General features: G+C 45.3%; 1 protein-coding gene across 1 annotated transcript in view; it reads right to left on the bottom strand.

Moving 5' to 3' along the window:
- The window catches only part of PARP15 (poly(ADP-ribose) polymerase family member 15), a 35,104-nt gene extending 28,581 nt beyond the window's left edge, over window positions 1–6,523 (bottom strand). Inside the window, exons 1-3 of the mRNA XM_025196949.1 lie at window positions 6,283–6,523; window positions 5,227–5,463; window positions 3,335–3,729 (exon numbers count right to left, since the gene is read on the bottom strand). Coding sequence (XP_025052734.1) covers window positions 3,335–3,729; window positions 5,227–5,463; window positions 6,283–6,391 — 741 coding nt within the window. The 5' untranslated portion in view covers window positions 6,392–6,523. The remainder of the gene's footprint in view (window positions 1–3,334; window positions 3,730–5,226; window positions 5,464–6,282) is intronic.
- Window positions 6,524–11,311: the final 4,788 nt, after the last annotated feature.

Genomic DNA, 11,311 nt, shown 5'->3' with positions numbered 1-11,311 from the left:
CATGTTCTTTTCCATCCCGATAACTGACCCGGAAGGAATACTAAATATGTGCATCGATGGCACTATGTACAGATGGACGGTTTGCCCACAGGGATATCGCAACGCTCCGTCGCTAGCTACTGGTGTCATGAACAACACCCTGAACAATTTTCAAGCCTCACACTCTCTTCCCCCAGAGGAGGAATTGAGAATCTCGAGTTATGTCGATGATATTGCTATCATGGGTCGTGATAGCTCCGTAGTTGCTAGTATAGTCAACCAACTAGTCGCTCACCTTCAAAGTGAGGGATGGACGATCAATGAGGAAAAGTCATGCCTACATCCTGTAGATGACATCACGTTCCTTGGCACCCGATACATCGGTTCCATCCGCCGCGGAATCTCGCATGATGGTCCTAACATCGATCCATTAAAAACATTCCTTCCTGTTACTAAGAGGCACTTTCAACAGCTTTTGGGTCATTTGAATTGGTATCGGCATTATGTTGGACCCAGTGATTTGGCACTCCTCACCAAGTTGCAGCGACAGATTCGTGACAAATCCCGAAAGTCCACACCCTGGACGAAAGGAGAGCGGTGCCACTCTCCTTTCGAAAGAGAGTGGTGTCTCTTTAGAGGCACTGCAGAGTGCCTCTAAAGAGATCTGACTTGTGGCTGAGCTGATCGACAGACTGATCACCTATCGATTCTTCTCCCCGTCGCGGAGCACAATCCTCGACGTACCCTTTCCCCACCGGCTTAATTTATGGACGGATTAGCTGGCCTGAGCCTTGCCAGCTGGAGCAACTCACATAGTTGTTCAAATGACCGGACCGTCTGCGTCGCGGCTACAAGCGGCGTAAGTAAAGTTTTTGCAACCATTGAGCTTTGTCTGCCTCTCCATTCACCAGCCCGCCCAACGAACGAGTAATTTCTAAAACACCTCGAGTCGGCTCCGGCCGGCCGAGACAACCTTCAGCAAAGACAAATCAAGCATCTAGTTCAGGTGTTGCTTTTTCAAAGAATGGTAAATCCTACAAGCTGGATACCTCACAGATCAGGGCGATGAGAGAGGAGAGAAACTGTTCACAGCCCACGTGAGACTTGGTAGTAGGAACAAAGGGAATGAATGGCGGTTCATGAATCTAGATTCAAACATCCTGACATCTGTGGTAGTTACATTTGGGACCTGGAAGCCGGGAGCAGTTTGTACCTGGGCTTTTCTTTATTGGGAATTGAATGAAAGCTACAATCCAAACCCCCGTGACCAAGGATTCGGATCGAGCCGTGAACTTTGTGACTTGTCTCTCTGTTTACCTATTTAATTAGCACACTGCGTATGCATCATTATGGGAGACTCAGTTCCCAGATCAGACTACCGCTTTCTCATTTTCTGTTTAAATCTGGAAAGAAAAAAAAATCTCATAAAATTAGATGATGTCTGGAAAACGAAAACACTTACTGCAGCATTCCGAATGTCCTTTTCCTCCAGGATGATGTTCAGACCTTCATTTGTTCTCACCCTACGGTGATCCTCTGCGCTCTGAATATTTCTGCTTTCTCTGGGTGGTTGGCTTGTTTTGGAAGGGGCAGGTGAATTGGGGTGGGGTGATTTATTGCTGAACACTTCTTTGAAAGCATTAGTGAGAGCCTGACCTGTTTTCTCCGAGGAGTCTACGAGATGAATCTCCTTCAGCGAGCTGTCCCCGACAGACTCTTCCAAGAAGTCCTTGATGGATGTTGCAATTGAATGTACGCACCTTTCTAACGGGAATCCAAAAATTCCCGAGCTGATGGCAGGAATTGCTATGGAGCGATGATTGTAGGTTTCAGCCAATCTTAGACTTTCCTTAACGGCTTTTTTTAACAGGCGCACGCACTTTTCTGCTTCACCCTGCACCCACCTGGGACCAACAGCGTGAACCACCTGTTTGCAAGGGAGTTCCCCAGCCCCTGTAATCACCGCACACCCAGGCTGCAAACGCCCGTGCTGTCTCACAAAGCGGTCGCATTCTGTCTGGAGGTCTGGGCCTGCAGCTGCTAAAAGCGCCCCGGCAAGGCCACCAAGGTGCTTTAAGTCTTCGTTTGATGCATTCACCACAACATCAACAGAATAACTGCACAAGTCGCCTCTACACACTGCCACCGCCACCCCATTTGGCAGGTTTGTTTTCCAAAGGGGCGGTCCTGTCTTAACACTGCCAACCGCACCAGCTTCTTCTTGCTCTCCGTCTTCTTGCAGCCGGATCAAACACTTAAACTTTTGTTTGGCCTCAGTGACATACACATATTCTTTGTCTCTGAAAAATGCCTTGGCCCCTGGTTTATCAATTAACACATCTTTTGCATACAGCGTGGATAGAATTTGTTCAACTACAGCCACCCCTTTCACCACGTCCACTCTTGGTCCGGCCAGGGAAATACTTTTAGGTGAAGACTTTGAGCCAAAATTCAGTGTCACATTTTTCTTCTGTAGGTCAAGCCAAATATTCGAGTTTTCCTTCTCTAGGAACTTTACAACTGCCACAGACTGAGCTTGGATTAGTTTTTCCACTTTTGTGTTTCTATTTACAAAATCAGAAAGTGCCAAATAGACATCTGAGACAGCCTTAGAGTAGCCAATGACAACTACTTGCCCCTCTTTCCCCTCAGGCATCAGGAAATCAACTACAACAGTTTCCCCCGAAGAATTATGTTTCCTACACAAAGAGCTTGTGAGTCTCTTCCATTCTGCTTTTTGGATGACTTCTCTGTCCTCCACAGGAATGCCTTTCCAGTCTAAATCTGTCTTCATTTTCTCTTCTGCTTCTAACAGATTTGCAAGGGAGTCTCCTATTAGCACCACCGTATCATTCGCCAGCTCATAAATGGCATTAATTTTATTTGCCACAAATAAATTCTGCGACAGTGTTTCATTATTTACGTGCTGCAGGAACTGGAAAATCTGAGGGTGAATCCTAATTGGTTTCTGTGCCATATTCTGCACCTTTTCAAGTATGTCACTTTTGACCTTATACACTTCTGCAGCTATTCCACACAGGCTGATTTTCTTTGTTGGAGCGCTGTAAGACATCTTCAGAGATGGGTATTCCTTACAAATACTCGCCTCGAGCTTAGAATTGCACAGAATTGCATACTTCTTTGGGTCAACTGTAATGGTTGTCTCTAAACTCTGCTTTCCTTTTTCCATTTCTTTGATAGCCTTTTCCATACATTCTCTCAGCTCTTTTTCCATACCCTCCACAGTCAACTTGTGGCCTGCTATGACCACCATCTCCTCAGAAATATCAGCGGTGGTCAAAACGCCATCCTTCATTACTTTCTCTTTTATATCTTCCCAAACTACTGAACTTACGTGACACTTAGCAACCTTGTACTGTGACATGATACGTGAGAAAGCAGTGGTAGCATCTTTGTTCCAAGTCGGGATCACCTCAACCATCAATCTTCTTTGTTTGGACAACGCCACTAATGGAGACAACATAATTTCAGGCTGGGCACTTTCGGTTTGGGGCCATTTTAGGTCACAGTGACATCTTGCCATGTCCTGGCTTATGTCCTGGAGTAGTCTGTCAGATTTCTGTAAAAACTGCCAGAGGTAAGGATCCACTGCGATTGTGATTGGTTTTGGCATCTCTACTACAGGTCTGTCCTTCCCATATAAAGCTGTACCCAAAGACCTGTAGTATGGATACACGGAAATTGGTGTTTCATCAAGGAAATGCTGCTTGTCCAACACAGCACTGAGATCTAAAAGTTAAAATATACAAAGAATTTCACTTCAAATAAATTAAGCAGAATTTAACATTCATAGACTAAGAAATAATATGCCTGTGGCTTTAGAAGGGCTATTTTTTTGGCTTTATGCTTCCCTAAACACTGTTTTGGGACTGAAGGAAAGTTCTGTTTGTTTTCTACTATCACCTTGTTCTGATGTATACATTCACGCATACATTCATCTTCACAATTATGCCTTAGGATGATGCCTAACTGACAGATGCACTGAGCACAGTGCCATTTCAAAAGTATGAGTAAATGTTTCTTATTCTCATTAATCAGTCTATGGATATAGCATTCGTCAAAAAGGGGTGTCAATTTTGGGGCACTCTTCTGCAATTTTAAAAATGAAAAATACTGGAGAGAAAAATACAAAGTTAGAATCCAATATCTACATCACCTTGAGCCAAGATGCATATGAATGTGTAACATAATTATACATTTTCAGCAAATACTGAAAGTGTTAGGAGAAAAAAAAATATCAATCCCCTAGCAGAGGCCTTCAATCAAAATAAAAAAAATATTCTGAAAGCCTAAGATTCTTAATATATGAAGTTCTTTAATGGAGGCGGCCCTAATACTATGATGAGGCATTGGTTTCATGACACAAAGGAAAGATTGCTACCTGTCGGGTGTGTCTACATGTGCAATAAATGCGACTGAATAAACTATGGCACAACTTGAGCCAGAGTAAACTAAGCCAGACATCACCATCTACATGTGCATTTAAACCAGGGTGCACAAAATCCAGTCTGTGGGCCAATTCCAGCCCATCAGGCAATTTAATCTGGTCTGCGGGCGCCCACCAATTAAGTGTACGCTGCCCAGCCAGTGCACCTCACTCCTACCCTCATGCGCAGAAGGACCTGACCCAGCCAGCGTGCAGCTTCCAAGTGGGGTTGCTGTTGCCACTGCTGCAGCCGATGGGGGAACCGGCTTAGCTTCCCTGGCATCCAGCGGCTCCACATCTCCCTGTTGCAGCGCTCACTCCAGGCAGGAGGTAGGGAAGCAGCGGGCGTGGGGGGAGCTGTGGTGGGGGGCGGGGAGCAGCAGTTGGGCAGGGGCAGGGAGCATGGGCTTGGGGCTGCCCGCACCCAGAGGGGTTGCAGGAGTGTGGAGTTTGGGTGGGCAGGGACCCCTGGGGTGATCATAGCTTGCATGGGTGCTGCCACCCAGCAGCGAGCAGCTCTGGTCAGAGTTGCATATGATGGCAAGGAACGCAGCCAGATCCTGAGAGATAATGAAGCTCTCTTAGTGTGGCCAATGTTGAGTAGAGGTTGTACTGCAGTCCCTGGAAACCACTAAGCATCTGCTGGAATGTGGCCTAGGTACCCTGCTTCTGTGATACCAAATCAAGGTTTCCAAGTACAGGAACCTACTTCCAACCCACTATGACGGTTAACCATTTTTTTTTAGAGTATCATGTTCATTTGTTAGTAAGAATAAGTTCTGCAGATGATACAGTATTACCTTTATGATCACAAAAAGTAATGATAGCTGAATTCTCCTCAGGTAACTGCTGAACATCTGATACTGGCCCCCCTCCTCTCTTTGGGCTTTCAAAGTAGACTGTGAGATAAGCTTTAGAAACATTAGGTGGCACATTTTCAGCCTTGATGCTCCGTGTCAGTTCAAGAGGCCTGACAGTAATGTTTAATTCCTGGGTCGTCTTGTGTTGGGTACATTTATCCACAAACGCCGTGATATCTGAAAGCAGAAAAGTTAATAACTCAACATTTTTATGGCACTATTGTAATGCTCGAGTGTGATTTCTAAAATGCTGCTGAATGTGGTTTGGTTCGATGCATGCGTTCAGTGAAACCATCTTCCATGCTGGGGATGTTTCCTAGTGTTAATTGCACAAGTTTTGTAACAGTGAGTTCCTTAGCTACTTATGCATTGTATAACAACATATTTCTTGTAATCAGTTTTAAATTAGATGTCTTTCAGTTTTGCTGGCTGACCCTTCATTCTTGTAACATAATCAAAGATTAATAGGTAAAGAGAAGATAAATAGATAAAAAAACCCATTTATCTTCTATATTTGCAGTCTCTCTGACTCAATTCCTCTTATACATACCTTCTGTTTTAAACAAAGTGCTTCTAATCTTAATCTCTTATCATTTTGAAGTCTTTCTATAGATCTACCATCATAATTTTAAAAATCCACCACTGGAACTGATCCGCTTACATTTGCCTCTAAGATGGGGTGACCAGAATAGACATGGTATTCAACGTGAAGTCACCTTCATTTTAAAAAGCATGGAGGATAATATTTTCTGTTTTCTTTTCCATCAGATTCTTTCTACAGTCTAAAATGTTGACTATCTTGTTGACTCACATACACACCAAGCAGATGTCTACAGGGAGCTACCCACAGTATGACCTACATCTCTCTCCTGCAACTGCAGTCAATTTAAATCCTAATTCAGCATTCAAAATTTATTTGGTGGGACTGATTGAAACTGTTAAAGCTACCTTTTAAAACATTTGTGAAAATAACTGGCAGCGTGTGTTTTGTCTTACCGATACTTTTTACGAAGGTAACTACGGCAACATCTATTTCAGGTATCCTTTCCACGCTGAAGTCTTCGTCTTCTAAGCCGCTGATAGTCTCCAACACCAAAATTAGCATATGCTGTGTGATAGATGCTTTTACATTTTCAAGTACAACCTGAGATGAAGTTGTTTCAAACTGTTTCTGAATGTTCCCCACATGGATAGCTTTCTCCTGGAGTCTGCTATCCTGTACTGGATCTTCCTTTCTTTGTCCATCTAATTTGAGAGAAATACAAACAAATCTGTGTTGCATACCTGTACACAATCAGTATACCATATTTACTAGCATCACACCCACACACACACACACACACCCCTTTCCCCAAAGAACAGCCTTCCAAAACTGAGGCATGTGTTTTAAGCAGGGAAGCTGATTTTGGGCTTGGAATAGCAGCAGTGGCATTTCTATTCAGCATCACTGAGGGAGTCAATTGAGTCTATCGCTTATTAGACTCTCCTGCTAATTGTTCTTCACAACAGGTAGAAATGATCTCTCCTTTTTAATGATCTTGATGTTCCACTAATCAAGCTATCCTTTTCCCATCAGAATTTTGCTGGCCCTGGTCTCTCTTCTCCCATTTCACAGCTTTGTCAACTGTCATTAGCTCTTTCCAAAATCCTAGCTTGGCCTGTGGACTCTAGTCTTTAGAGTTTTAGCTTTTGGCGAATAGCCAAGAAGTTCTGTCAATCTGCTATAAAAGGGTTTAAAAATGTAGCTTTTACCTGAGCAGGAAAGAAAGTGAGAGAGGACCTAAAGATTAGGCTCTGTCCCTGCTGTATGCAGCTGTAACTCTGGAAAACCATTTTTCCCTTCAGTCTGCCTTCTCCAAAGCAAGGTGCATGACTTATTTACAGGCATGAAGTATCCAAGAAAATACAACATTTCATGAGACAAATAAATTTGAGCAAACTCAGTATTATTTTGTCTGTTTCTTTTTATTTTCTAAATTGTCATCCCGTTTCTTTCTCTTAAAAGGCTTCTTGCCTTTTCTCTTTATTGAAACCATTAAATGACCAAACCGAGTCAGAATTCTTGGTTATGTTCCTCCATAAACAGAACATCAAAGGAAATGTATCTACAGAAAAAAATCACAGGCAAGACTAAGAGCCCATATATCCCATGTGAAAAAATGTAAAAGATATACAAAGATGAAAGAGTGCTGAGGCACAAAACATCATTCTAGATTTTTGGAGATTTTTATATATTGAGTAGATGCTAAATTTTAGTATGCACTGTTAGAAACAGGGAAGATACACAAAACACAGTATTAAATGAGCTTTCAAAGAGAGGAGGCTATACATTGCTGTATGATGTTGTCTGAAATACGACTGACTTTTACTTTCAGAGAAACCAAAAGTGCCTCTAAAAATAAACACCCAAAGGATTTCCTGATTAGCTAATTTCTTAATCTGAAGACTGTACATTTCCTTGTCACTGGTGATTAGTTTTTATGCGTAACATACTGTTCTCTAGTCCAGCACCTGGCAATCTTTTGGAGTTTGAGCTAGAACTGTAAGGACTGGGTCATAGGTGCTCTCGCCTACAGGTTGAGCCACTGGGGAAAGGCAGGAGCTAGAATTCAAGTTGCCAGATCCAAGGGAACAATCCAGTGGCAGAGTCCAAGTTACAGGCTAAATCAGGGTTCTACAGTCAGGGATCAAATGACCAAATCCAAGGGCAGGGTCCAGATCACAGGCCGTGTCAAGTTCCAGGGCCAGAGTTACCAGATACAAGGGGGATTTCCAAAAAGCCAGAGTCCAGAAATAGTGCTGAGCAGGGTCAGAACCAGAAAGCCAGAGAGCACCAGATCAGCAGAGTTCTTGGTGTTCTCTGTTTAAAAAATGCAAATTCTCTGATCAAAACAGCAAACTCTCTGATTAAAAACCCCCAAATTCGCGATTAAAATTATACACCACTATATATAGAGAGATCACTTGAACACAATGTTTCAGTGGCGATGCATAGGGGGTGCACGCGCACCCCGAGAGTGCTGGTGCACCCCCTGACAGCCAGTGTTCCCCGGTTAGGCGACAGGTGGGGGGGCAGGTGGGAGTGCTGGTGCCCTGTCTGCAAGCGCCGGCTGGGAGTGGGAGCGCCACAGCCACTTCCGGGAGTGCCACGGCCACTTCTTGGTCAATGCAATTGGCCACGGGGGGGACCCCCCTGGTTGCTGGGGGGGCATGTGCCCCCCCTAATTAAAGTGCCACCAGTCGCCCATGGGATGTTTTATTGATATATTTACAATTTTAAAGCAATTTGGGAGCCTACCAGTGCCCATCAGTATAATAAAGCAATTTAAAGCTATTTGGGTGTCTACAAGAGCCTACCACTACCCATTACTACAATAAAATACATTCTAAGTATCTATCTATAAATTTTGGTATTTGATTTGGCGTTTTTTATCAGGGAAAATCAGAGCTCCTCCTGTCCCCTTCACTCACCAAGACACAGGTCCAGGCCCCTCACTCCCAAGCCACCACCTCCCAGCCCTGCTGGTGCCCCTCACTCCCCACCCACAACCGCCTGCCCCTCCCAGGTCTGGTGGAGAGCCCCCCATCTGCCAGGGCTATAGGGACCAGGGACCTGGGGTCACAGCCCCCTACCCCCTGCCCCAGCTTGTGGGTCCCAACTGCCGCCCACAGCAGACAACAGCTGCTGCAGTGGAGCAGAGTGGAGCGTGGTGTCTCCCCGATGGGCAGTCCAGCAGGAGCAGAGCCCACGAGGAGGGTGCAGGCTGCCCGTCATGGGCTCAGGCTCCCCACCCTGTTGCCCTCCCCCCCGGGGCCTCCGCAGACCAAGTGGGACCTGGTGTGTCAGGGCAGAGCAAGGCTGGGCATTGGGGCCCCGCACCACCATGGCGAGGTTCCCCTTGCCCACTCAGCAACAGAAAGGGGCACAACTGTGCACTGCTGCCCCTGCTGCTGCTTGGCAGGCAGGGGGCACTTTGCCAAGGCAGTGCAGGGGCATGTGTCCCCCATGCCCCCACCAGAAGTGCATTCAGCGGTGGGGAGCCAGCCCCCTTACCCCCCAGATGAACCACCCACGGCCCCGTCCCACTTCCTGCCCGGGTCCTGCAGCTGCACGTTCTGGCCCCGAGCCCCAAGCCCCATGCACCATCTGGGCTGGGCAGCAGCCCCAGCCCTGCCCAACTCCCTCTGTCCCTCACTGTGGGGAGCCTCCACTCCCATCCCCATGCCACGCTTACCTGCAGAAGTTCCTCTCCAGCCTGCCTAGACGCCACATGCCACTGTGAGCGTGCACATGCACATGGCACCCCTGTGCCTGACCACCCTTCTCCCACTCCCCCCAGAACCCCTGCAGGCTGGACCTCTGCCCGCCTGCAGAGAGCTCTTTGCAAAAGTGGAAAATCCACGTGGTTCTCCATTAAAATGAAAAATCGGTGTTTTTCCTCACTTAAAGGGAAAATCTGCCTTTTTTCCCTGTTTTTCCAAGGGAAACAGAAAACCCGGATCCCTGCAGATCAGAGAGGCTAATCACAGCTGACCAGCAGTCTACTTCCACAGGTCACACTAAATGGGGAGACTGCTCTCCCCGGCAGCCAAACAGAAGACCCTAACAGTGGCCAACTGGTTCATTAGCTGGGAGAGCCTCAGGCAATTAGTAGAAGTATGTGTTAAACTGTAATGAGCCAAACGAGGATGTTTTGAACTGTAATGAGCCATACTGTGAGTCTTAAATCCACATCTGTCACTGTCCAGTCATGTTATGAATTTCTGTTGATATAATTTTTCATAATAACCTTTGTCATGTCCCGTTGTGGTTTTGTATTTTGCAGGCCACAAGATTTTCCACTTTAACCTAGCATAACAATTTGTGAATATACAACCAAACTGAATACAGCGGTATCAATGTCACCACGCCACAGAAGCAGGAAATGACACCGTGGAACTGCAAGGAGTACAAAGATGCCTCACATTTGATGCTGGTCTTCTCTGTCTACTGTTTTTATGCCAAGATTCCCTTGGAATAGGGGTGCACTGATAGAGATTTTGGGGGCCAATACCGATAGCCAATTTTTAAGGAGGCACATCAGCCGATACAGATCTGAGTACAATGAGTTTGACATCCCTGCCCTACAGAATTAAAGGTCATTATTGAAGGATGATTGTTACCTCAAGCCCCAATATTTTCATTTTATAGAGACTCATTTTGTTCATTTCTAGATGGTATTATGCATGGTACCTTACCTTGCTCTGGGGATCTGCTTGCTGACTCTAAAACCTAAAATTAAAAATGGTAGGAGAACATTAATAAATGGCCTCACACTTCCTCTTATTTCAAAGCTCTAGATTTGCTGGGTTAGGATTATACTACTTTACCTGTTCAGGACCTCCCTCTTTCCAAGACACATCCTCTTGAGTAGCACTTGGTGCTTCAAGCTGCTTGACAACCAGTGTTAATTTTCCTTCCTCTCCCAAGTCAAGCTCATGGGTCTTTCTTTGAAGAACTTGTTGCCTCACTAAAATACAAATAACAAAACACAGTTATAATCTCTGTATAAGGGATATGCGTCTCTGTGTATATGTTGCACTGCTGTCCTCTAAAACTAACCCACATGCTCCTTCCCACAAAATGTTTGTAAAAATTATAGGAACAAGAGGAGATTAGATAGGCATCTAGTCTTCAAGAGGAGGTTAGATAGGCATCTAGCTGGGGTCATCTAGCCCCAGCCCTCTTTCCTGCCTATGCAGGGGGTCGGACTCGATGATCTATTGAGGTCCCTTCCAACCCTAACATCTATGAATCTATGAAACAAAAGGCTAGTCATTAGAAAAAAACTTTAAAATCATGACACAAGCTGCACTTTGTTTAATTAGACCAGGTCATTACTTTCTATGCCCCTGTTTGCCAAGTAAGGCCAAATGGGAACCAATCAAGTCCTTATACAGTGAACGGCACTTCATCAGCCTCCTAGGTGGTAGATATACAAACTCATGGACTCCATATACACAGTGGAGTTCTGGCACGCTGCGA

Source organism: Alligator sinensis, unplaced genomic scaffold (genome assembly GCF_000455745.1).
Source record: "Alligator sinensis unplaced genomic scaffold, ASM45574v1 scaffold4_1, whole genome shotgun sequence".
Classification (NCBI taxonomy): Eukaryota; Metazoa; Chordata; order Crocodylia; family Alligatoridae; genus Alligator; species Alligator sinensis.
The sequence above is the reverse complement of the archived record's forward strand: the minus strand, read 5'-3'. Positions and strand labels throughout refer to the sequence as shown.